The 27,957-nt window shown below is 38.7% G+C and overlaps 1 protein-coding gene across 1 annotated transcript in view; it reads left to right on the top strand.

Moving 5' to 3' along the window:
• Nucleotides 1-27,957, top strand: part of tmem72 (transmembrane protein 72) — a 46,214-nt gene that overhangs the window by 8,082 nt on the left and 10,175 nt on the right. Inside the window, exon 3 of the mRNA XM_028792856.2 lies at nt 5,299-5,370. Within this exon, the coding sequence (XP_028648689.2) occupies nt 5,299-5,370 (72 nt within the window). The remainder of the gene's footprint in view (nt 1-5,298; nt 5,371-27,957) is intronic.

Below are 27,957 nucleotides of genomic sequence, written 5' to 3'. Positions count from 1 at the left end.
GATGACATCATACTCAAATGAGGGCCATCTTAAAAATAAGATTTGATTTTTCATAAAATGTTAATCACCATATTTTTTTTGACGTAAGACTAATACATTATTAAATGGGTAAATAATCATAATACTGTATTTATGTAAGACTTGAGTAATGTAACATGACAGAAATGTCTGAGTTTGTATATAAAATTTGACTTGCAGAATATATTCCATATGCATCTTATTTATCTTTACATATTAAAAGTTTATTCTGTGCATATCAGATTTGACTAAATATATTTAAAAATGACTCCATGTATACCAAACTATCTGGCACACTGGCACGGTGAATATGTCTGCTACATCACATTTTTCCTGGTTGGAATAGTACAATATGTCTGGTCGTTGACACTGTGGAGTCTATACATTGTCTATACTTGTTTTTTTTCCTCCTAGTCCTCCAGTTTTTCTCTCACACTCCCAAATACAATGCTTGTTAGGTTGACCCTTAATTGGCTCTGTGTGAATGCGAGTGTAGGTGTGCATGAATGCACCCTGAATTGGGGCATTAGGTTAGACATTTCTGGTAGCTTTGGGTGTCCCTGCACCCTTGAGCTCTGTACTGGCGTTAAAAGGACAAACAGCTTAGGAAGCCCCTGAGATGCCCATTCATTTAGAGAGAACAGCATTGTCCATCCATCCATCCAACCATTTTCCAACCCGCCGAATCTGAACACAGGGTCACGGGGGTCTGCTGGAGCCAATCCCAGCCAACACAGGGCACAAGGTAGGGAACCAATCCCGGGCAGGGTGCCAACCCACCGCAGGAACAGCATTGTCCCATATTATAATGTAGGATATTACAATCTAATAGATGGGCAGGAGAGAGTTGGCCACCCCTTGCCTTCCCTGATCTCATCTTCTAACATGCAGTCAAGGCACACCTACCAAACAAAGTTGCCATCTTTTGTCCAGGACATCTCATTCCATTTTGCTTACTTCCCCAGGAATTTCTGTCTCTGTTCTAACAGGGTTATGATTTCCTAGCAGTTTCCAGTCTCTCTGTCTTCTGGCATTCCAGGGAACATTAAATCTTGGCCCACAGGCCTAACTCTCTGTCTACTGTGTGGTCCTCTGTCTATTACCCTTCTTGAGGATCCAGTACACACAAGGACACACACACATGCACACCCACACATGCATATCATACTACACGCTCTAGCTGCCACAGTGAGTCTTCTCTTGACATTTTCCCATGACGCTTGCTTTGCCTGAACCAGAATATACAAGACAATTGTCCTTTTCAACAAAATCTCAAGTAAAAACACAGAATGAATGACCAAAGTAAGAACATACACCTCCTCTCTCTTTTTGAAACTGGTCTTCAGTTATAATCTAATGAGGTGGTTGAACCACTTGCTTTGGTGATGCATCAAGCCTTGCAAGGCTCCAGGGAACTGAAAGCATACAGTAGTAGTGAATGATGTAGGTCATCATGCCAGTGCAGAAGCAGGGACACTGCCACAGGAAAGCATGCCCTCTATAGTATGTGCAACATATTTCCAGAAGGACTAGGGGCAGGGGTACCCAGGATGTATGGATTGAAGTTTGCCTTGGATGCAAACATGCAACTCTCCTGCAGAACACTAGAGGGCAGATGAACCTGCAGTTATCATAAATGTCAGGCCCTCTTAGTAGAAAAAGAGGAAGGATTTAGAGGGCTGACAGAAGGCTGACATTCATTTATGTTAATAGAGGGCACTGCTGTCATAAAGAGAAAAGAATTATCCTTTAAAGTAAAAAGACAGCAATTGAACAGCCTTGCAAGTGTTGCATTCTTAAGAGAACCATAGTACTGCTATTGTTGGTTATATATAATGATGTTTAATATGTTGACCATATTGTTAATGGGGCGGCACGGTGGCGCAGTGGTAGCACTGCTGCCTCGCAGTTAGGAGACCTGGGTTCGCTTCCCGTGGAGTTTGCAGGTTCTCTCCGTATCTGCGTGGGTTTCATCCGGGTACTCCGGTTTCCTCCCACATTCCAAAGCAGGTTAGGTGTGTTGGACAATTCTAAAATTGTCCCTAGTGTGTGCTTGGTGTGTGTGTGTGTGCCCTGCGGTGGGCTGGCGCCCTGCCCAGGGTTTGTTTCCTGCCTTGCGCCCTGTGTTGGCTGGGATTGGCTCCAGCAGACCCCTGTGACCCTGTAGTTAGGATATAGCGGGTTGGATAATGGATGGATGAATGGATATTGTTAATGCTTGTGTTTAATAGTTTTCATTGGTAAAATTCACCAAAGTGTTTTTGTAGTGGATATGCTGTATTCACAAGTAATGTTGTTTACCTTTATATGTACTTACCATCTAGCTTAGACAAACATTTTTTTCCCATACCCCATGATTCTTTGTGAGGTCAGCATGACATCAAAGACTTGTACCAGCCAATGTTGCAGAGTATAAAATGTTGATCCTAGTAATGGTCTATAAATTATGTGAAAACTTGAGAAAACATTTAAACACAAAATGCACACACGGTAAGAAACTGGAAATGTGTCCAAGTATCCGTGTGTTAAAGGTAATGTCTTCTTGTACGGACTTGTATGTGACCTGTGGAGTCTGGTATCTCTGCAGCCCAGAGCCTTCACCCTAGAGCTCCAAGAACATGGAGCTGACTTGCTTGACAGTACTTGACATTATATGAGTCAGATAACCCACCCACAATCCTAATCTTAGCTACAGGGTAAAAGAGCAGAGCTCTGGAGATCTACAGCCAGGCTCTATTGGTGCCCACTGGTGTCAACATCACCCACTTGGACCTTCAGGGTGAATGTTCCAGGTTGTAGAGATATATTCTTGTGCCTTTTTAACATTTTATTGGATTTATTAAATGCAAATAACATTCCATTCAAGCAAGTTGGAAAAAGACTGACTGACTGACAAGCAAGTCAAACTTGACAAAACAAAGTTCAGATCAATCCCAACCCATGAGAAAGAGAGCAAAGTGTAATACCAAGCCTAACACTTTAATAGTGCTACCCAAAGTGTGGTGCAGTTGATGCAAACAGGACGGAGTGAAGAATCACGTGCTTTAGTGTTGTGCTTACTTGGTAGCAGCATCAGTGAGTAAATAAAACGAAATAAAAAACAAACCAATTTTTGGTTTGAGAGAGGTGAGCATCTGCTATCAAGTCTGTGGGTGAAAGTTTTTGTGAATTCATATTTCCTGTCTTAAAAAAATGTTGCTGTTCAGATATTTAATTCTATTAATTTTATCTCTGGGAGGCAGGGTGGCACACTGGTTAGTACTGCTGCCTCATAGTTTAGGTCACTATTTGGCTGCAATAATCAGGGAGGCATAGTTGGCAGATGTTTCCCAATCTGTTGGTAACACTTTAAAGACCATCACACCATTATAATCCACTCAAAACTACTTCTGTTTCCCGTTTCCATTGACTTCAATGTATTTTGCCAAGTTTGGCGAAGTTCCTGAACATTTCTGTGATTTCACCGAAAAAGAGGCAAAGCGAATGTAGTAGGGTACGCTGAAGGGATAAGATAAGGTTATATTATGTTTTACAGACAAATAAACATTATGACAAATAGGGGCGCTATCGCTCCCTTGAACCCTCAGATCAGACGCCAGACACCAGATAAAAGTCCAATAATTAATTTTATTTAGACTATAATGTGCACCAAGCACCCTCCACTCCACTATACTCATAAATATTACAATAATCCAATCAATTATCAATCCTCCACTCCCAGATGCGTTGCCACCCTTCCTCCCGACTCAGCTTAACCCTGGGATCTCCCACAGTCCTTTTTATAGTTCATGACCCAGAAGGGCTTCTGATCCCTCAGTCCATGTGACATCCCAGCACTTCCGGGTCAAGTGAAAACCCCTCTTCTTCATCCCGGAAGTACGTCATTTCCTCTGTCACTGTGACTAAGACGTACTTTCGGGTTATAGGGAAAATAACAGTCCCTGCTCCTTCCTGCAGCGTCCCCTGGAAGCCACTATGGTATCCAGCAGGGCTGTGATGTAAAACTGCACTATCCATGATGCCCTGCTGGAACTCGGGGCACCTCTATGTTGCACAAAGGGTTCCACCTGGTGGCCTGGGGGTATAGGCCGGGATGAACGGCCGGCCATATCCCACAACATGTAATGCCCAGATAACTAGTTTTAAAATAATTTTCTTTAGAGGCTATGGCAGCGGTGTCAAACTCCGGTCCTGGAGGGCCACAGTGGCTGCAGGTTTTCATTCTAACCATCTTCTTAATTAGTGACCTGCTTTTGCTGCTAATTAAATTCTTTTGCCTTAATTTGAATTAACATCACTCAGGCTTCTTTTTCCTTAATTAGCAGCCAAACAATAATGAGACACAAATCAAGCCGCATTATGACCAGCTCACTTGTGCCCATCACACAATATCAGAAAATAAAGAAAGGTGAAGGTCTTAGTAAAGTTTACCTGCTCAGGTCACCAAAACATCTTGACGGTGATCTTAGAGAAAACAGAAAATCCAACAGTTTTGGAAATGTCTGCTATGGCAGAATGAGAGCAGCAACAAGCCATGGAATTAAATAACGGGTTTAATTAACAGCAAGAATCAGCTTCTCATTAAGAAATTGTTGGCATCTGAAGCCCCAATTTAGCTGGTCATCTGTTGGCTCGTTTCACATCTCATTTCTGTTTGGCTGCCATTTAATGAAGAAAAGAAACAATTCAGAGGACTGAATTCTTAAAAAAATGAAGGGAAAAGGAGTTAATTAGCAGTGAAAACTGGTCACTGATTAGGAAAAGAGTCAGAATGAAAACCTGCAGTCACTGCGGCCCTCCAGGATCGGAGTTTGACACCCCTGGGCTATGGGAATATGGATGCAATTTAGACAACAGGCCTCTATCAAGAGCTGAAAGATAACAAAAAGGTACAAACTCCAAAGTGCACTTGAGTTGTATACTGTCAATACGTTATATTTTCAATGGAGTATAATTATAGTGCTTTAAGTTATTGTTAAAATATTATTTCAATTGTGATTTAAATATAAGTGAATATATGCAAGAATTTCCATTTAGATTAGATTAGATTAGATTAGATAAACTTCCAAGGGGAAATTCACATGCACACAGCAGCAGAAACATAAAAAAACAACAATACAGACTCACAGGACAAATAGTACAGCCTATCAATCAAACAATTGATAAATAAATAAAAATAAATAAGTAGTTAAATGTTTATCATGCAGAAATTTCAAAAAGAAATTTCAAAATTTAGAGTTTTATAGTATATCATGAGTGATTTTTATTTTGACTCTTTAGTTTTTCAGCTGCTGGTGTTAGTCTTTTTGAGATATCTTTCTTCATTGACCTGTTGCTGTCACGATGTTTGCTGTAAGTATCTGGAAAACATTTCTTAAGTGTGTTATTTTCAATTATCTTTTACGTTACAGCTCTGGAACTTTTCTCAACCCTCTCAAATCACAAATATTCATTCCTTTTCCTTTCTGGTAATAAAAGGTAAGCCTTTAGAAAACATACACAGTTTGATTTTTCTTTTCTAAAATATTTGCAAAGTAGCAGAAGTAAAAAGAAAAAATGCATTTCAATTTAGTGTATGAGTTGTTCATTGAAACTAGAAGCAGCATTATTTCCAGGTTCTTCTACTATTAGGCTACTTCATAATAAGTGCAGCATACTCTGTTGAGATATATATATATATATTTTTTTTTTTTTGCATACACACATGCATTTTAACCACAGTTTCATCAGCAGTCAAAACCAAATGCTTGTAATTGCTCAATGATTAAGACTGGAGTCACAATTTTAAAAATGTATACATGAAAAATATGCACATAATTATTCTTTTTCGTGTTCATATGTCAAGATCAAAGACAGAAGCTGGAATAGGGAATCTCTGACTTGAGGCAGATATCCTCATAGAACGCAGATGACAGAGTTGATGGCAGGAATGGGGAGGCTAACATTGGGGAAGCTTTATTGAGTCAGCATTGGCATTATGACGACTATGAATGCTTGGGGTAGGCAATTTAAAGTAAATCATACCTGTTATAATTATCATTTTTGTTTTAGTAGAAGTTTTTTTTGAACTTAATAGATAATGATAGTAATATTGTTTTTTGGTGTAATTGTACACTTTTTTACTCCACTTTTGTGGTATTTTTTCACAGTTGTGGACATGTTATTTATTATTGCTAGACTGGTTACCAGTCACAAGACTAGCAAGCCACATGCCTAGTGATGTAATCGCTCCCTGGCTATTTAGGATGGTGTCACGTAGTTACTTGCATCCAAGTCTTAGATAAACAGTAACAAATGACGTGCTGTGCAAAAACTTCTGCTTAACGATTCTCCTTATAGTTTCCCTAAAATATATTCCTTTTGTTTTGAGATCTTTCACTAGGATTTTTTACCCTTCATGTAATAAGCTTAACATTATTTCTGATATCTATTGTACAGGTCCTAAATTTTATCTTTCTCATTTTGATTTTTAATAACTTTTGCACTAGCCCTTGCTTTCTTTTGGCATAATAATACCTTCATGTGTTTTCTTACCTGAAAATGTGGGAAATTTTTAGTGTAATTTTTCAGTAAAGTAACACAGCTATGTTGCATAGAGCCCCCTCCTACCCTCCAAAGTACCAATTTTAATGAAGCACAAATGAATTCTGGTGTATCCATGTTCCATAGTCGACTAATATAGTGGGCAAGCAAAAAAGCTATCTTTTTGGAAGGTATTATGATTAGGGAATGGTATGATTAAGGTTGAAAGTGTATACAGTATAATTTTAGAAACTGCAAATAAATGAGTATTTCCCAATAATTTGGGAAATAAAATGAAGAACTTTATTATTTCAGAAAGAAAATAATTTTGATTTCTGCTTTAATCAGATAAAACTTCATTCCAGTATTTTTAAACCCCTTTATCACTTTAGTCTTTGAATAAAAATATTAAATCTCAGCTGTGCCTGCTTGCAGCACTGTGTATGCATTGGTCACCATAAGTTACCATATAGAAATGTAAATGCCCAAAATGCAGCAGTAAAAGAGATATTACAATGGTGCACTAGCCAAAGTATTTAGCTTTAAACAACAAAGTACACATGTATTCCAATTACACTGTGGTGGCATTTTAAGCTACTCGTATGAAGTTTGGATAATCGCATGCTGAATGTTGGAAGGACCCAGAAGGGTTTCATAATGCTCAGAACAACCAGTTCCTCTCCATTTGCTTTAATTTGCTAATTTGTCAGGAGGTGCCCTAAAGGTGTTGTCAAAGTAAACATGTCTGTTTGCAGCCTGTCTTCACATACCTTCCATAAACAAGAGGGGCATTGCTATAGTCAAACATGAATGTCTCTCAAGTTTCTATCTCAAAAACGCAGGAGTAGAATGGCTTAGATTAGAGTGAAGGTTCGTAGTGACTGTCTTCAGATTGGAGGAGGCTTTGATGGAAAGCTTGCAGTGCTCTTAACTGGACGTTATATATATATGTATGTACATACAGTATATGTTATGATGCCAGGCACTGGACCCTGCAAGCCCAGATACTCATCGTCTTATTCCATTTCTGGGCACAAACCACTATTGGAAGTTCCAGGTCCTTGAGACTCTAAGAAACTCCTCATATGATTGCCTAAACCAGACCATGAATTAAGAAAGAGAGCTCAGGAAAGGGGACAGAAAAAACATGGTCCTGAGAGAAAAAAAGTATGGATAAGAAAGTATCAGACAGACCGAGATTAGCGAACTGATATCAAAGTTGTAGCATAACATAGATAAAAATGGCATTTTAGTATTGTTAAAATAATTAACATTTCATTTAATTTCATTTTTATATAGCACACTGTGAAGAGTGCAGAGTGCTGTACACTATTACACATATGTAGTCATTTAAATAAATACTATTGCCTCAGTTCTAATTTCTTCCATGACGTGGTTGAAAAACTCTGTAATAATGACTATAACAGGCATGTCATGACACACACTCAATTCCCCTTGATAACAGATTTCTAGCGAAGTTCCTACTTGCATGTACTAATCAACATGAAACATGTCGCCACTCTCCAGTGTCATGATTAGCGAATATAAGTAACTTTCCTTGAAACTTCCTTGCCCAAAAGTGGCACTGATATTGTTTCAGGCGGCACGGTGGCGCAGTGGGTAGCGCTGCTGCCTCGCAGTTGGGAGACCTGGGGACCTGGGTTCACTTCCCGGGTCCTCCCTGCGTGGAGTTTGCATGTTCTCCTCGTGTCTGCGTGGGTTTCCTCCGGGCGCTCCGGTTTCCTCCCACAGTCCAAAGACATGCAAGTTAGGTGGATTGGCGATTCTAAATTGGCCCTAGTGTGTGCTTGGTGTGTGGGCGTGTTTGTGTGTGTCCTGCGGTGGGTTGGCACCCTGCCCAGGATTGGTTCCTGCCTTGTGCCCTGTGTTGGCTGGGATTGGCTCCAGCAGACCCCCGTGACCCTGTGTTCGGATTCAGCGGGTTGGAAAATGGATGGATGGATGGATATTGTTTCAATTGTAATTTAACTCAAATAAATTTCATATGCACTTCAGAGCAGGTGATCCACCTGAAGCTAAGCATGTTCAAGCCCGGCCAGAACTTGGATAGGAGATCAACCATGAAAAGCTTGGGTTGCTGCTGGAAGAAGTGTTTGTGAGGCCAGTAGAGGACATTTACCCTGAGGTCTGAATGTGGATCCCAATGCCCCAGTGTAGTGATGAGGACACTCTGCTGTAAAAATGGTGTTGTCCTTTGGATGAGACGTCAAACCGAGGTCCTGACTCTCTGTGGTCATAAAAGATCCCTGGACATCCTTCGTAAAGAGCAGGGTATTTGCCAAAGTTCAGGCTGAAATGCCCTCTATGGCCTAGTCATTCTGGCCCCCTAGTCATCCCCTTCACCACCTAACACCTAATGAGTGGTGAGCTTACTGGCACAAAAATGGCTGACGTCGCATCACCCATGTAGCTGCTGCACATTAGTGGTGGTTGTACCAGCTCTCCACTCACTATGAAAAATCGCTTTGAGTAGTGAGAAAAGTGCTATATAAATGTAAAGAATTATTATTACTATTATTATTATTATTATTATTAAAAGGAAATGTGCAATCAGGTATATTTCAAAAAACTGAGGCAACTTTCAAAATTAGGCCAACACTAGTAAAATACAATTTAATGTATAAAAGTACAAAATATTAAATTTAGGCATAAGGAACATTAATTGTAAATGCTAGATGGGCAATGCTGACCTACATGCAGCCACCTCTGACAAGGATTTATGAGTATGTGTTGGCATAGCATTATCATTGTCTAGGCAGAAGTAATTCAAAAAGGTAATGAAAGTAAATTAGATTATATTGTAAATAGTGTTGAAAATACAGTAAATCAAGGGACATTATGCTTGGACTATACAGTATAATGGGCTTTAGACCACAAATACAATTCTGGTGACCAAGTTACAAAAAAGTAGAAGTCATGAAGAGAAGAGCAACCAAGTGCTTTGCAGTACTAAAGTATACATAAGTAGTAAAGTAATGCACTATGGTATCAAGAGAAGTACTAATTATATATTATATTTCAACAGGGGAACTCTAGCTATTTTCCTAGATTGTGGGGATATAAAATAAAAAAATAAAAAAAATTAAAAAAATAAAAATGGAGATAGTAACAGGTGGGGCAATAGGCTCACTTTCTGCATTTGATCAGAATGTGGCAACATGGGAGGAGTACTGCGAAGTATTAGAACATGTCTTTATTGCAAATAGATATATATAAAAAGATTTTCAAGTGACACAATTTTATTCAAAAATGCACCAAAAATTTTAAAAAAGATTTTGTTGGTCCTATGTGACTAAAAATAAAATTGTGATCGTGGGGCACCCATAAAAGAATTAATTAAATTCTATTAAAATGCATAGATTCGTGAAAGTGAAATTTCTAAACAGCTTAACTATGGAAAGAAAATGACACATCATATTAAACTTGATTAAAGTATGTAGGATAATGGTTATAACGAGAAATTTTCAAATTGTAAGAGTTATTTTTTGGAATCATTTAAGCAATCTATGCACTTTTATTAGAACTGATCAACAAACCAAAGAACAAGGCCAGAAGGACAGATAGGCGGAGTGGTGGCTCTGAGGCTAGGGATCTGCACTGGCAATCAGAAGGTTGCCGGTTTGAATCTCGTAAAATGCCAAAAGGGACACTGCTCTGTTGGGCCCTTGAGCAAGGCCCTTTACCTGCAATTGCTAAGCGCTTTGAGTAGTGAGAAAAGCGCTATATAAATGCAAAGAATTATTAAACCTTACATAACCAAGAAACCTGTCAGTTTAAAGAGGACACAAGTACTAGGGTGTTGCACCGTGTTAACCATTATGAATGTAGTGAGAAGTCAAGCAAATGATAAGTTTTATTGGCTAACCAGAAAGACTGCAATATGCAAGTTTTCAAGGCAACTCAGGCCCCTTCTTCAGGCAAGATTTAATCAAGATGTAAGAGGACACAAGATAATGCCTTCATAAACAGAAAATTCTCTGTTTTATTTGCCCTTAGGGATTGCACTCTGACTAGCAGCAGCAGCTCAGAATCAATCATTACAGACAAAGACCTAATTGTCTCTAATCTAAACTGCAGAGTAACCAACTTAAAGAAGCCTAATTATCTAATAAAAAAGGGAAAAAATAAAGAAGGAAAAAGACCATCCAAGAGCAAAGTTCCAACGTTGTGAATAAAATTTGGAATGTACAAAATACTTCAATGGATTCAATTTATTTATGACCAGGACGGTAATTCTTGTTTTTTAGCATTTCATCTTCCATTTAAAGTTCTTTTTCTCATTTATACTTCTAGCATGTGTTTATAACAGATAAGAAACAATGTGCCTATTAAAGTCTTTTACTGGCACTGCTATGATGATAAAACAAGGACAAGCACTTGAGTTTTTGAAAGAGGACAGTAAGAGACTTTTATGTTTGGATTTGTAATGGTTATATACAATGGCCTAACTGTAGTCTGCTGAAATGGCCTTTGTTTAGATTATTTCTTGTCAATGGTTTTATCTTTTGGACATGCTCTGTTTCATGCTTCACTTATAAGATACCAAGGCATTCTTGAATGAGCTACTAGTCATGCCTGTGGGCAATGTAATATTTTTCCATCTTCCATCTTCCATCTTTTACTTAGTGCACCTCACTGTAAGTGCCCAGCAGCCTGTATGATTTTTTTCATTCTTCCACGTAAGGTCGAGAATAATGCCTTAATGGATTCAGTTTCAATAATGTAAGCATCGCACTTTTCATTCTTTTGATAAATTAGTCCATATAATCTAACAATTTAAATACCAGGTAACGCATTATTCATAACATATATATTTAATTGTTTTTTCAATTTTTGAACTTTTTTTGTAATTGTAGAAATAATTATTAATTTGAGTTTTCTTTGTGAATTTATTGACTTGTATTTTTAAGTTTTATCTGAATAGTAGAGACTTTTTGTCAATTAGTAGTCTGGCCACACAAACAAAGAAGAGCAGATTTCTCATTAAACTCTATATCACAATAGCTACAAGTACCTCTGAAAGAAAGATTTGTATTAATTTATAGCACACCCTCTACTATGACCTCCCAGCCTCGGAGAAAAAAGTGGCATGGATTGGAAAGTGTAATTATCTTCACTTTGGCATGTTTCATATTGCTGGAGGAAGCACAAGTCACTTCTGATTCAGATGACTGATTCAAATTTAATACAGGGCCAAATCATAATCCCAGTAGGATTATTTCTTTATATATACCCAGCAAATTTTGCAGATGTTTCGGCAATTAAAATACTCTTTTACTAAGGTGTATAGGATGTAGCCAGTCAGTAAAAGACCTCACCACTCCAGTCTCTTGAGAATAAATAGCATCTTGTAATCATGCTGTATTTGCACAATTTGCTGCTCATTAAAACATTCAGCATATAGTTGACAAATTTTTGCTCCTCAATAGCAATATATCACTAAAGTTAAAATACAATAGTACAAGAAGTTGGAAAAAATATCTTATGCACCATTAAATGTTGGAAAAAGACAGCATGGTGGCTCAGTGACTTTCTCACTAAACCTAGACACAGAGATAGAGTCCTCTACATGAGCTGCATGTTCTCCTAATATCTGTGCTTGTTTTCCTCTACAACTATTTTCATTTCTCCAATTGATTGAAAAATGGCAGAAGTATCTATGCCCAGGGATAAACAGGTATAGTCACTTCATTGAGCATGAAATCTTGCATGGGGCAGGACTTATTTTCATATATATATATATATTAATAAAGCTGATGTCACATTACATGACCTCTAGTCGTAGGATATGTCAGACTTGTCGACTGCAGTTGCCCATCTTGTCATCGGACCATGTCAATTTACACAAAATCGCTGGACATGTCACATTTAGTGATTGTGTGTCACCTTTCCAGCACAGTCTTGCTCGGTTTCTTTTTCTGACAGACAATAACACGCTACCTAGTGGAGCCTGTGCTGTAGGAAATGTTAACAGGTATAGTGAGTTCAGCTGCAATCTCTGTCCTTTTATTTCTTCTTTTCTTATTGTCATGATATGTGAAACACAAGACATCAGACAGAGAAGCCTCTCTTCTGTTTTTGAGGTCTAAAATATCAACATTACTTATTTCTCATTGCAGCATTGTTCTTCTGAACAACTCCCTACAACTAAAGACAAAATCAAACCTTTACAATTTATCAGAGTGAGTCACAGACAAGTTGGAGTGAGCCACTGTCTGTTCTGTCAACTGTTTTACAACTCACTAAGACTATGGAAAAGTCACATAATGTGACATGACCCTTAAAATGGGAAGTGTTATGGTAATTTGTTAGAAAAATAATTACATTTTTTATCTTTGACAAGCAAGTCCAGCATTCTAAAACTGGTTTTGAAGCTCAATACATTAAAACCCCCCCAACAGAAGAATATAATTGTCCAGTTCGTATCAACGAAAGACATAATCCCATTGGTACGTGGTCTGAGAAAATGGGGTGTCCTGGGAAGGTACTTTTTTCCCTTTTTTATTGTTTAAAATATATGTATTAAAATAAAATATTTATAACCACGCAATCAGACACATAATTCTTTAAAGGTCTCGCATTACAAAATATTAAACAAAATCAATGTAACATTTGAAAGAGAATTAAAATGCATTGAACCATGAAACCCCACATTTACTCAATTCAGAAAGAAAGGCAGATTATAAAATAGTTCCTCTTATAAATTAAAACACCAGATTCCCTTTTTATTGTGACCAAGCTGTTGAGAAAAAAACATTCCTTAGTATCTGGCATGAAATCTTTGGACTCCAGGAAGAAGTTAATGGGAGATCTGCTTGTCAAGATGACCTGTTTGAGGGATTATGGGGACAGTCAGTTCATATACAGTATGTGTTTCCTGGACATTTGCTCTGCTGTACACCAAGGTCATAGATAGCAGTAAGACCTATTCCTTTATCAGGGCAAATCTTTAACAGAGATAGACTTTAATATGCTTTAGGACAGTGGTTCCCAAACTAAGTCTTGGGGACTCCCTGTGGTTGCAGGTTTTTATTCCAACCAACCTCCATTTTTCATTGGACTCCTAGCCTAATTAAGTGAGTCATTATTTCCCAGTTTCTGTGTTTAGGGTAAATGTAGAAATTAAAATTAAGTTTTTACTAAAGAGTACTAAGCAGTTATATGGGGGATATATTTTTAATACTTCTTAACAGTGTTTTCATCCTGATTTTTATTCTGCTTTTCCAGTTGTTCTGATTATTTAATTCATTATTTACTAATTAGTGCAGTAGTTGCAGGGTGTCTGCTCTGCTTGTTGTTAATATATACATCCGGCGCCGCCGAGAGTGGCAGCCTTTTCAGCAGCTCCGTGTATGACTGTATGTGTACTTTTCTACTTTTATTTTTCTATTTTTATTTATTGATCACTCCTATCACTTTATTTTATGTGGATTTGTTCACTGGACACACTTACTTTTACAACATGGGCATGGAGTTTTACACGCCGAGACTCGCCTATTCAAGTACTCAACTTCGAGCGCTGAGAACAAATGCCAGTATCAGTGTGGTTCCCTATTTACTCGACGAGGTAAGAAGGCGGTATCGTGGCAGCAGAGCGGGCACTGAGCTAAAAATGAAGCGGCTTGCGAGAAAGTGGTGTTTTAAGCCTTCGGTGCCTTCTGTGATTCTGGGGAATGTGAACTCAATCTCAAATAAGATCGACGAACTGGCTGCGCTGGTGAAAAATGTCAGAACCTACAAAGAATTCAGTTTGTTGTGTTTTTGTGAAATGTGGCTAACTAACACCATCCCAGACGCTAATGTGGAACTACCCAGGTTTAGCACAGTTAGAGCGGACAGAGTTGCAAGTACCTGTGGGAAGCACAAAGGAGGAGGACTCGCTCTCTATGTTAATACACGGTGGTGTAACTCTGGACATGTTAACGTCAAAATCTCCACTTGCTGCAGGGACATCGAACTGTTGGCCGTAAGTTTACGTCCCTATTACTTGCCCAGAGAGTTTGGACACATCATTGTTGTTATTGTATACATTCCACCTCGGGCGGACGTGGAGTCAGCGAGTGACATCATCCATTCTGCTGTTGCTAAATTACAAACGCAGCACCCAGAGGCGCTTGTGCTAATCGCTGGAGACTTTAACCATGTGACGCTGGACAAAACATTACCTGCCTTCTCCCAGTATGTGGACTGTAACACCCGGGGAAATAAGACTATTGATTTACTGTATGCAAACGTTAAAGACGCATACAGCGCCACCCCGCTGCCTGCGCTTGGGAAAGCAGATCATAACCTGGTTCTGCTTCAGCCTCACTATAAACCAAAAGTGAGAGTCCTACCTGTAACCACACGATCATTCAGGAAGTGGACCCCGGAGGCTGAGAATACTCTGAGAGAATGCTTTGGAACTACAGACTGGGATATCCTGCAGGGATCACATAGTGAGAACTTTGAGGAAGTTGTTGACTGCACTACTGACTACATCAACTTCTGTATGGACATTGTAGTTCCAGTAAGAACTGTACGCTGCTATGCTAACAACAAGCCATGGATTACAAGTGACATCAAGGGCCTTTTGAACCAGAAGAAAAGGGCTTTTAAAGACGGGGATCAGCATGAGCTCAAGCGCGTGCAGAAGGAACTCCGAGTCCAGCTCAGGGCGGCGAAGGAGCAGTACAGGAGAAAGCTGGAGCATAAGTTGCAGAATAACAGCATAAAGGAAGTGTGGGATGGGATGAAGATCATCACTGGCTGCAGCTCAAAGCGGGGTACCACCATCGAGAGAGACGTGAAGAGAGCAAACCAAATGAACAACTTCTTTAACAGGTTTGACCACCCTAACCCACTCTCACTCTCACCTTGAAGTACTGCACCCTCCACACATCCTTCTGCTGATACCAGCATAGGAGAGACATCCCCACCCATAATTACAACAGCGCAAGTGAGCAGAGAGCTGAGGAGACTTCGTGCCAGTAAAGCAGCGGGTCCAGATGGAGTATCGCCACGACTGCTGAAGGTCTGTGCATCGGAGCTGGGGGGTCCTCTACAGCGCATCTTCAACCTGAGCCTGGAACAGGGGAGAGTCCCGAGGCTTTGGAAAACATCTTGTATCACCCCAGTCCCAAAGGTATCACGTCCTAGTGAGCTGAATGACTTTGGGCCTGTTGCTCTGACATCACATGTGATGAAGACCATGGAGAGGCTGCTGCTTCACCACCTTAGGCCACAGGTTCAACACGCCCTCGACCCTCTGCAGTTTGCATATCAGGAGAAGGTGGGAGTGGAGGATGCCATCATCTATATGCTACACCGATCCCTCTCTCACTTGGACAGAGGCAGTGGTGCTGTAAGAATTATGTTTCTAGACTTCTCTAGCGCCTTCAACACAATCCAACCTCTGCTCCTTAGGGACAAGCTGACAGAGATGGGATTAGATTAATACCTAGTGGCATGGATCGTGGACTATCTTAAAGACAGACCTCAGTATGTGCGTCTTGGGAACTGCACGTCTGACATTGTGGTCAGCAACACAGGAGCGCCACAAGGGACTGTACTTTCTCCGGTCCTGTTCAGCCTATATACATCGGACTTCCAATACAACTCGGAGTCCTGCCATGTGCAAAAGTTCGCTGATGACACTGCTATCGTGGGCTGCATCAGGAATGGGCTGGAGGAGGAGTATAGGGACCTAATCAATGACTTTGTTAAATGGTGCGACTCAAACCACCTACAACTGAACACCAGCAAAACCAAGGAGCTGGTGGTGGATTTTAGGAGGCCCAGACCCCTCATAGACCCTGTGATCATCAAAGGTGACTGTGTGCAGATGGTGCAGACCTATAAATATCTGGGAGTGCAGCTGGATGATAAATTAGACTGGACTGCCAATACTGATGCGCTGTGCAAGAAAGGACAGAGCCGGTTATACTACCTTAGAAGGCTGCCGTCCTTCAACATCTGCAATAAGATGCTGCAGATGTTCTATCAGACAGTTGTGGTGAGCGCCCTCTTCTACGCGGTGGTGTGCTGGGGAGGCAGCATTAAGAGGAAAAACGCCTCACGCCTGGACAAACTGGTGAGGAAGGCAGGCTCTATTGTTGGCATGGAGCTGGACAGTTTAACATCTGTGGCAGAGCGAAGGGCGCTCAGCAGGCTCCTATCAATTATGGAGAATCCACTGCATCCACTAAACAGGATCATCTCTAAACAGAGGAGCAGCTTCAGCGACCGGGGGGGGGGGGGGGGGGGGTAAATTATACAAAGTTATTGTCTGTTTTTCACCTGCATTATTATCATTCTTTAATTTAATATTATTTATTGTATCAGTATGCTGCTGCTGGAGAATGTGAATTTCCATTGGGATTAATAAAGTATCTATCTATCTATCTATCTATCTATCTATCTATCTATCTATCTATCTATCTATCTATCTATCTATCTATCTATCTATCTATCTATCTATCTATCTATCTATCTATCTATCTAATTGTCACTATTAGGGTTAAACGAAGGGAGCAAACTACATAGATACAGGGAAAAATAATAGGAAAACAACAAAAGAGTTAAACATTTATAGCTTTAGAAAAAAACATATTTCTAAATGTCTTATACAGTAATCCCTCGCTATATCGCGCTTCGCCTTTCGCAGCTTCACTCCATCGCGGATTTTATATGTAAGCATATTTAAATATATATCGCGGATTTTTTGCTGCTTCGCGGGTTTCTGCGGACAATGGGTCTTTTAATTTCTGGTACATGCTTCCTCAGTTGGTTTGCCCAGTTGATTTCATACAAGGGACGCTATTGGCAGATGGATGAGAAGCTACCCAGCTTACTTTTCTCTTTCTCTTGCGCGGACTTTCTCTGATCCTGACGTAGGGGGATTGAGCAGGGGGGCTGTTCGCACACCTAGACGATACGGACGCTCGTCTAAAAATGCTGAAAGATTATCTTCACGTTTCTATCTTTTGTGCAGCTGCTTCCTGAAACGACATGCACGGTGCTTCGCATACTTAAAAGCTCGAAGGGCATGTATTGATTTTTGCTTGAAAAACAAACTCTGTCTCTCTCTCTCTCTCTCTTTGTCTGCTCCTGACAGAGGGGGTGTGAGCTGCCGCCTTCAACAGCTTTGTGCCGCGGTGCTTCGCATACTTAAAAGCAAACAACCCTATTGATTTGTTTGCTTTCCTCTGTCTTTCTGACAGACTCTGCTCCTGACGCGCACTCCATTGAAGAGGAAAATATGTTTGCATTCTTTTAATTGTGAGAGGGAACTGTGATCTCTGTTTTGTCATGGAGCACAGTTTAAACTTTTGAAACAGAGACAAATGTTTGTTTGCAGTGTTTGAATAACGTTCCTGTCTCTCTACAACCTCCTGTGTTTCTGCGCAAATCTGTGACCCAAGCATGACAATATAAAAATAACCATATAAACATATGGTTTCTACTTCGCGGATTTTCTTATTTCGCGGGTGGCTCTGGAACGCAACCCCCGTGATGGAGGAGGGATTACTGTAAATGTAAAAACCTTACTGTCATGCTTTACTGAATGAAGAATAAGAGAAGACAAAAAATAACAGCTAATTAAGTGAGATCAATTATTATTACTGATTGTGAAGCTGGCTGGAACAAAAACTTGCAACCGAGGGGGTCCCCAGGACCGAGTCTGTGAGGCACTGCTTTAGGATATTGTCATCAGAAAAACATTTTACTTTTAGGGGCACTTCTACTGCCAACTGCATAGGGACTAACATCATTAATCTTAAAGTAAGTCAATTGTTAGTTACAAGATGTTGTGCAAAATAAGTAATACACTTCGTTCAGTAATTTAAGTTATTGATGAAATGTCTATAACAACCTTCTCCATTATCCACTTAACCATTTTTTTAATTTCCATCATATTCCAATTGTATTTACTTTTCTAGAAAAATATTGTTTTTGTAATATGTGAATTTGTCTTAGTGCAAGACATTGCAATACTGTTTCTGGCTTAAGGGGCTATCTCTATTGGCCTGCAGTGTTCTCACTTTCCCCTTGGTTGTGTGTGTGCACACTGTGAAAACAAAATGCGGACACTGTCAAAGTGTTGGGGTACCACGTGTGGTAAACCCCATTTAACTAACAGATCCAAAGAAATCAGGACTGTAGGTTCTAGGCTATTTCACCAAGAGCATTCATCTGCAAATTAAGGCTGTCTCCATTACAGAACTTGTCACATTGTACGCAGGGTCCAAAATGAGTGTCAGCTTCCAGCCATCTACATTCTTATATAAGGGACAGACAGGGAGGGGAGAGACTTCTGATAAAAGGAGCAGAATTTGCTTCATGTGTCTGGAGTCTTTTCTTCCTCCATTCTAGGAAAACAAAGGCACAAGGTGTTACTCACTGTGTTATATTCAAATTTTTCCCCATCACACTTACTTTGAGAGTGTGACAACAGGTACAACCTGAACTTTGCAATGGATCTTGTAGGTTAGAGCCCTTAAAATGAGGCCTGCCTTTTTTAAATCGCAAGGCAAAGCAGGGCAAGTCAGTGAAGAGGTATGAAAAATGCAGTACTACTGTATATCTTCCCTTAAAGGTAGCCACAATAATCTTAAAAAAGGAAAGCTGATCAATATTAGGCATACATTGAGCACAAGACGTTACACTGATCAGAATGGGGCCGAAGAAGAATGCTTGACTGCTTAATTAAAAAAAATACCAAGAAAGCCTTACATGATAATAATAATAATAATAATAATAATAATAATAATAATAACAATACATGTTAGTTATATAGCACCTTTCCCATGCTCAAAGTGCGTACATGTTGCTCAATCGTCTTCATGAAGAAGAAGCCAATAGTATAATTCCCCTGGTTTAAACAAGTCCTGGTGCAGGAAATAAAATAAACAGGTACTGTATGTAGAAAATATTTTTTTCAATTGGTCATTAGCCTTACACTGTACAGTACTGCAAAGACCTGGTTGCGAGGTAGTTAGCGATTCCACCAGACAGCCCCAGAGTCTTTCATTGAGTCATGCAGTGTGTGTATTCTACATGTTTTGTCCACATTATTGTGATTTGTCCTTTTACATTCAACTTCATTCATTTCTAAACGTGTGATACTACCATTTCAATTTAGGCATTTCATAGCCAATATATTTTCCTGGGCAGCAGGTGGTTGTGAGGCTCTCATTTTATGTTACGTTTAAATCTACATTGCTGTATTTTGTTAGATGATGGAAATCTCAGAAGATATTACAATAATCTGATACCAGTCTAGACAGATTTGTTTTTGTGGCATAAACATCCATGGCTCATTAGTCATTAGCAAAAGTAGGACAACTATTATTAGTTAGGAAAGTTAACGTTAACATTAGAGATGTCAGGATACATAAAGGAAAACTGTGGAATAGCCTGACCTGAATTTTCATGCCAAACAAATGCCACTGGAAATGACTATGACTAGTGTCATGCATGCACATCAGTGGGTCACCATCCAGGTTAAACCACCACGGGCTGAGAGGGGGCACTTCCGCTAACTGTGTCATCTTTCTTTGCCTCCACAATACAGAGAAACCACCCAGTGAGGGCAACTGACTTTGCCCCTTCAGGTCTCAGAACCATTGACTAATGAGAAGAAGAGATGGGCCACTTATAAAGAAGTCTTGCTAGGCAGCTGTTTACTTGTTAGAACGCCAGAAAGCAACATTTACTTTTGTATTTGTGCCATTGAGTACTGTTTTATTTGACAATTATAAGTAAACAGGGAAAGCCGGTTGGCACCCCAACAATAATCATGGTTTTTGACCCGTCATTACCTCAATCGACCACACTTAATTGATAATTTTGAAAAGCAAATACAGGATTTAAAGTTAGCTAATATTGCATGGTTAGATATTTGACACACTTCCAAAATTTGAAATAATTTTGAAATTACAGAGATCCTCTGTATATGGGTCATAGATGAAACTATAAAGGGCACAGCTGTGCGTCACATTCTCCTACCAGCTAGAAAGTACACTTTAGACAGATGTCCTCTCTAATAAGAAGAGGGAATTTTATGTAAAGTGAACTAATTCTTTAAGAATGCATTGAGAAGAATGAACTCTGGCCCTGTAGTGTACTTCTGGGGTTCAGTGGTGCGGAACCTGGCAGAAGAAAACAGGAAGGCTCACTATTTTCAGGATGACACATAACCACCATTCTTTTCATCCAACCTACTGCTTGGGGTATAAACGCTTCCTTTAGTTAGCTAAACAGTAAATATGGACAATGGATAAAAAAAACACCCGAGTAGGAGGTAGGTGGGTGTTTGTTTGATTCATTTCAGTTCAATATGTTCTTATTAATTGCACTTCCCAGCACACTGTACAATAATAGCAAATGCACTTTAAAAAGATACAACATAAACACAAAATGAAAAAGGAGGAGAGAAACAAATACAGTACATACATGAAATATTATATATAATGTAAATACAATTCTGAAACACAGAAAAAAAAGTCATTCTGACACCCAATATGGCAGCTCTTTTGCAGCCATTTGTCCTCTGTGAGCTCCAGGTTAAGTATGATGATTTCTGCTCCAGTCAGGTGGTTTTTTATGATTTTCATAATAACATATCATCCCTCCATAATACAAAAATTACACGTTAAACAACAAATCTAATATTGTAATAAGTTTTCAACTTTGGCCTTTATTTGTGCATGGCATTGGGATCATGTAGTGTTAGGGCATTATATAGTTTACATTGTTGTGCTAGCAGTTAGTGGTATATGAATGTATTGCTTATAAAACCAGTCTTATTTTTACTATATACTGTATAATGCCTCAGCTCTATTTCAAAACATTTTGCTAAATTTAAATAAACAAGGGCGGCACGGTGGCGCAGTGGGTAGCGCTGCTGCCTCGCAGTAAGGAGACCTGGGTTCGCTTCCCGGGTCCTCCCTGCATGGAGTTTGCATGCTCTCCCAGTGTCTGCGTGAGATTCCTCCAGGTACTCCGGTTTCCTCCCACAGTACAAAGACATGCAGGTTAGGTGTATTGGTGATTCTACATTGTCCCTAGTGTGTGCTTGGTGTGTGGGTGTGTGTGAGTGTGTGTGTGCACCCTGCGGTGGGCTGACACCCTGCCCGGGGTTTGTTTCCTGCCTTGCACCCTGTGTTGGCTGGGTTTGGCTTTGGTTAGGATATAGCGGGTTGGATAATGGATGGATGGATTAAATAAACAATAACATACTGTATGAGAGTTCAGTAGTATTGGACAGTGAATCCTTGAGGCTCCAGAGTCTTGTGTTTGAGGCACAATATATATGGAGTTTATATATTCTTCCTGTGTCTATGTAGGTGTTTCTCCTTGTACTCTGACTATGGAAAATGGCAAAGACATGTGAAAGTATGCCCTGAAATGGACTGATTCAAATTGGGGGCTTGCCTTGTAGCTGCTGCCAGAATAGGTAGCCAACCTGTATGGTCCAGAAATGAAATCCACAGGTCATAAAAGGGAGGATTATATGCTGTACAAACTCTAAATGAACATTCAAGCAAGAATGTCACTTTAGTCTGTACACATGACAATACTACTGTGAATATACTGTACTATAGCTCAAAATAAGACACAATGGAAAAAATATTATTTCTTTTAAGAGCCACTAGAGGTCAGTCAATGAGTGAAATATAATCTTAGCTGAAGCTTTCCTGTCTAAAATAAAGAAGGTCAACCTGGCATACTGTGAAATGTTTACTGCAGCTAAAATAACATATCAATTAAAGATAAGTAATTAAATTAAGCATATGCAGTTTAACAGAGAGGGAAATGCAAAATGTAAAATGTACAGCTAGCCATATATATGTGAATTTTCTTTTTGACTAAACAGTTTTAGATCTTTGCTTTATTAGACAGGAATCCTTCCTCTGCCAGTCTGAGACCTCCCATCAAGGCCATCAGTCACACCTTTATCTGTTGAATGAAGGACCATCATTGTTTCTCTATTACCTATAAATCAGTGAACTGAGGTTTATTATGAGGCTGTGTACAGTCCAAATTGTATGCACCCTATTGCTTTTAGTTTTCATTTCATTGTTCTAGTTTTTTACAGTAATTCCATTTCAGTACTTAAAGCTATTGCTTTTACAGTGACACTTAATTTGAGTCATTAGTTGACTCTTAAGATGTAAAGTCCTTTTCCTTTAACTTTATGGACTACAAATGTTGGTACATTTTTGCTCTGGCTGTTTCCATAATAATGAATAACCAATTTGTGTGGACCAAACACATTATTTATTGGAAAATATGTCTTTTCTATACCTCAGGAATGAAAAAATGTGGAGTTCCTCACTGTTTTCAGACAAATGGTGCTCTTGATTTTCTTGAATTATTATACTGATGGGTTTAAATGATCTTTGCCCAAACATTTTAGTCAACATATTTAGACTTAATCATTTTACATCATGTCATCAGAATGGGTACTTTTAAGCAATACATGATGAATACATGATGAGTCTCCCTTGAAATCTATAAAAGACTATTTTTTGCTAATTTTAGTCATGGGTGGATGACCTAACCTAATCCTAATCTTTATTTCACAATATTATACTAGTTTTCTTGAAGTGGTAAAAATGTTACAAGAGAGCATGAAGATGAATCAGTAGATTGTGCTGCTGCACCACATTCTTCCATTGTCTGCATTGGTTTGTATTGGGATTCTCTTCTTTTCCACCCACATTCCAAAGATACAGTATGTGTCTTAATGCTAGTTAATGATCCAAGATTGGCCCAATAGAAGTAATTGTGGGTAAGTGTGTCCTGAAAAGGACTACACTCTGTATGGGCTTGTCTACTGCCTTATGTCTAGTGCTGCTGGAAGTTTTTCACAGTTGATTTTTGCCTTGTGTTTGGTTCAGTTTTTTCTTTGATAATATTAGTAATAAAAAATAATAGTGCATTTTGTTTTTATAGCACATTTCACACAAAACATGTTTCAAATATTCACAAGGGTCCAATAGGAATAAAATACAGGAAAAATATCAAATAACATTGGATACAAGTTAATATCAAACATTAAACAACAAAGCCATTCCAATACAGCTTAGTTTGTATAGTGCTCTTCACTGAGTGAATGTGCACAGCATTGTGATAAATTCTCAGGATAAACGCAAATATAGATTAAACAAATTACCAAATACAGAATTAGTACATTTAAAGGTGCAGGTTTGTTAAAACACACAGAAAACAAAATAGAAATTGATCAAGATAAATGGAAATCCACAATATCTATCCATTAATTAATTGATGAACTATGGCCAGTTGACAAGAGAAGAAATGAAAATTGTAAGAGAAAGTCAAAAACAAAGTCAGACACAGTCACAGTCTGAGAGACTTTGGCCAATTGGCTGCCTACTTCGTCCTGGGCATTCTGTAGTAGAGTCAGTACTGGACATCCAATCTGATGAGAGAATCTTTCAATTCAATAATCTGAATGCTCATTTATCTGAAATTACTTCTCCATTGGTAAGAGAGTAGCTTGGAAGTAGAGTAGTAGTACCAAGTAGCACATCAAGATACTGAGAAGAGAAACAGAACAAAGGTGGAGTAGTAACTATTTATAAATATTGTATTAATTATGTTTTTGATTCATACAAATGACTAACAAACAGAGATGTAGCATACACAGCTAATCAGCAGCTCAAGTCAGGGTATGCTAGACTAAAGCAGTGAGTCATCTGCTTGGATTTAAAAGCTGAGACTGATGGGGCATCTCTTTTATATGCATGCAAATCATGCCACAGCTTCAGGGCACTGTAACTAAAAGCTCAACCTCCCACTGCTATTTCATTAATCCTTAGAATCTTAAGTAGGCTAACATCTTGAGATCTTCTACTGCGCTCTGGTTTGTAAGTAATGATAAATTCAGATAAGTAAGCAGCACCTTTTCCATTTAAGGCTTTATATGTTAAAAAGGGAAGAGTAGGGACCTGCAAACTAGAGTTATGTGGTTGCTCTTTCTAGTTCTTATAATGATTCTAGCAGTAGCATTTTGAATTTATTGAAAGCTGCATAAAGAATGATTTCAACTGCGAGTTAATAATGCATTGCAGTAGCCAATTGTACTAGAAATAAAAGCATGAATTAATTTCTGAGCATCCTGCACATTTGGAAAAAAAATTCTTTTCTCTACACTTTTAAAATGGAAAAATGTGTTTTGTAACGTGTTTTTAAATGACACTAGTGTCAAAGATAATGTCTAAATTGAGTGTTTTGTTCAGTAAAACTAACAGTGATTCCAATAATAGTGAGTTAAAAAGTGACACAATGTTGCAGTAGTTAGCATCATCTCCCCCCCCCCCCCCCAATAAAAACCATCTATTTTTTCTGTATTCCGAGACAAGTAGTTCTCATCCATTAACTCCTTTAACTCTCTGACACACATAATTGAGGACAGCATGGTCTAAAAGAAAACTATAATTGACTGTCCTCTGCATATGAGTGAAAATTTATGTAATGTTTTTTAATGATAGTTCCCAATGGAAGCATGTAAAGTGAGAACAGTAAATGTCCTAGTACTGAACCCTGCGGGACACCATATTTACAATGGGTATAATGACAGCGTACTGTCAGCACATTTCTGTACATGGCAGAATCGATTTGATAAATAAAATCTAAGCCAGGCAAGGGCCTGTGAGTCCAATGTAATTTTCCAGCCTTGGTATTAAATAGAGTGCTCAATGGTATCAAACTCTGTGCTTAAATCTTAAATAAAAGATAAATACAAAAAATATAAAGTTGTAAATGAGAATAAGAAGTAATACAAATACAAAATGCCTGGAAACCACAAACAAGTAACATAATTTATGATACTACATATCATCATAAGTACCTGGGCAGAGGGGATTAATTGAGAAAAAGGGTAATAATGTCAGTGTGAGGCAAATGCCTTCCTGACCAAATTTGTTCTAGCTTGCTTTTTATAAGAATGATTAGAGTCAGCTCATCTAATTACTTTAGGGAGGCCATTACAGAGTCTGGGTGCAATGAAGTTGAATGCTCTGTCACCAACAAAGCACAGGTTAGTATAGGGCATGAAAAAAATTACAAACATCAGTGGACTTGATTGGGTGAATAGGAGTGCTGGCCATTGGAACCCATTTATAGTAAGCAATAATATTTATATTCAGTTCCATCAACAGTGAACATGAGAAAGAACAGGCACTATGTGCTAGGAAATTACCTTGGTTTTAACAGCACCTACAGAAGAACAGCAGTTCAACCACACACCTCATCTGCAGCTTATGTTAATTCAAGTCCATTTTTCCCCAGTTCTGTTGTTGTGTAAGTGGATATAAAGTCTTGCCTTAGGCTCAACCCCTTAGCCTTCCTTACAAAGCCCATATTGCAAGGCAAACTAACTAAATGTGCAGCTGTCGCATCACAAGAACAATGGGGAAGTAATAGCTGAGAAGACTGTGAGGTGCTTTTGCCACTATGACAAGCCAATAACTTAATTATTAATTTTAGTTTTATAATTTATAACCTTGTATTCTGGGTTTTTGTTTGGCTGCAGTTCTGGCTTAGTATATTTTTTCACTTTTCCCCAGCCTCTTTTGCTTTTTTTAACTCTTGGATTTTTAAATCTACTTCTTCTGCTTCTACTTAATAAACAGTAAAGAATTTAAGAATGTATATTATTTGATAGGGTATCTGGCTACTGCCTTTTGATTTCCTTATGGCCCCATTATTCAATAACCCATATGGCTCACCTTATATCCCTATAATACGTTTTTTTGCAGCTGTTGAATTTTACGCGCACTCTGTACCATGAGATTTTTTCCGGCACGTTAAGAGGTTGCTTTTGAGCAGAGCATAGGGGAGCACAACAGGCTAACATGAGTGTGACAAGGGTAATCTTTTTGGAAGCAATACTCTTACAGACAAAAGTTCCCAGTCTTTAGCAGTGCTTTATATTATATCTTGGCATTTACTCAGGTAATTTTAATAATATCAAGGCTTTATGTGTCCTGTGGCAGTAAACCTGAACTTGAAAAATAAAACGATTGCCTTCCAAATGAAGCCGAAAAAGAAAAGAGCTTTATTGTTTATGACACACAAGTTTAGTTTTGGCACTTGGTATTTCAAAACAGCTTATTTAAGCTTTACATACTTCCTTTTACATTTAGAATGTTGGATTAGTCCAAATGCAAAATAAATTGTGGAAAATTGATTACATAACACAACCTTGCTTAACTTCTCCACAGGTCTATTCACGTTTGTCATTTTCCCATTTTTTTCAGTTAATGTGCAGGTTCACATCTTGTATATGTTCAGTGTATTTAATTTTTTTTAGACTGGAGATTTTAGGATAAACAATAATAGTAGTAGACTGCATGGTTGATTTATATCCAATAGAAATGGCGTAACATCCGGCTGTCCAATAAATGAAAAAGCATGAAAACTTTATAAGTATAAGATGCAATTTATCATTTTATCACACGCAACTTAATGTGCTATAACCATTCTTAAATGTGAAGTATTCAGAGGAATTAGACAGGAAACGGTACAGGTTTAAGATTAAGCTGCAGGTGCACTCAGATAATGATTTCTTAAACATGATCTACTTATAAAAATTAAAAATAACAATGGTTCATGTAAGTTTGTTCTAATAAAAGGAAGATAACATTTACTACCTTTTACAACACATCTACTCTTAAATTATCTTAATATCTTAATTTTTTTCTAAACAATCTATGCCAGTTTTTTTCTTTGGTAATTAAGGGAGTGTTGGGTCCACGAGACTCTGGGGAGGCACACTGTAAATGTCAACAGTTGTTCCATTCTGATAAATAAATTCATCTTGCCTTCATGAAGGAAAAACAGAGCAGCAGTAAACCTACTTTATGGTGGAGGTCAGGTCAAAGTTCTGGATGTTCAGTCCAGCTTTATTTAATTTATTGTGGCAGTTTTAACACCATCTATTAGTGTGTCTTGAAGTGCACATAATTACTCAGCTATTAATTGCATTTGCAGGGTTTTTGGAAATATGGTGGCACAGTAGTTAGTAATACTGCCTCACAATGCCAGGAAACTGGATTGGAATCCCCGGCCAAGTCACTGCACAGACAGAGTTTGCAAAATCTGTCTATTTCCGTATGGGTTTTTCCAGGAATTCCAGTTTTCCTCCAACATTCCACAGATGGTCAAGTTAGGTTATTTGGTGACCCTAAACTGACCCCATTTAAGTGCATGAGAGTCTATGTGTGCATATGTATGAGTGTGTGTGCGTGTTGGGTGGTTGTGGGAGTGGGTTTGTACTACCTGTCCTGCAGTCAGTGTTCAGCTCTGACTCCTCACAACTCCAACATCAAGTGCATATTTTTTAAAACAGCAAAAAACTAATAATAGTCCCAATGTTTTATCGAA

This window comes from Erpetoichthys calabaricus, chromosome 2 (genome assembly GCF_900747795.2).
Source record: "Erpetoichthys calabaricus chromosome 2, fErpCal1.3, whole genome shotgun sequence".
NCBI lineage: Eukaryota > Metazoa > Chordata > Cladistia > Polypteriformes > Polypteridae > Erpetoichthys > Erpetoichthys calabaricus.
Note: the sequence above shows the minus strand (reverse complement) of the source record. Positions and strands in the feature narration are given on the sequence as shown.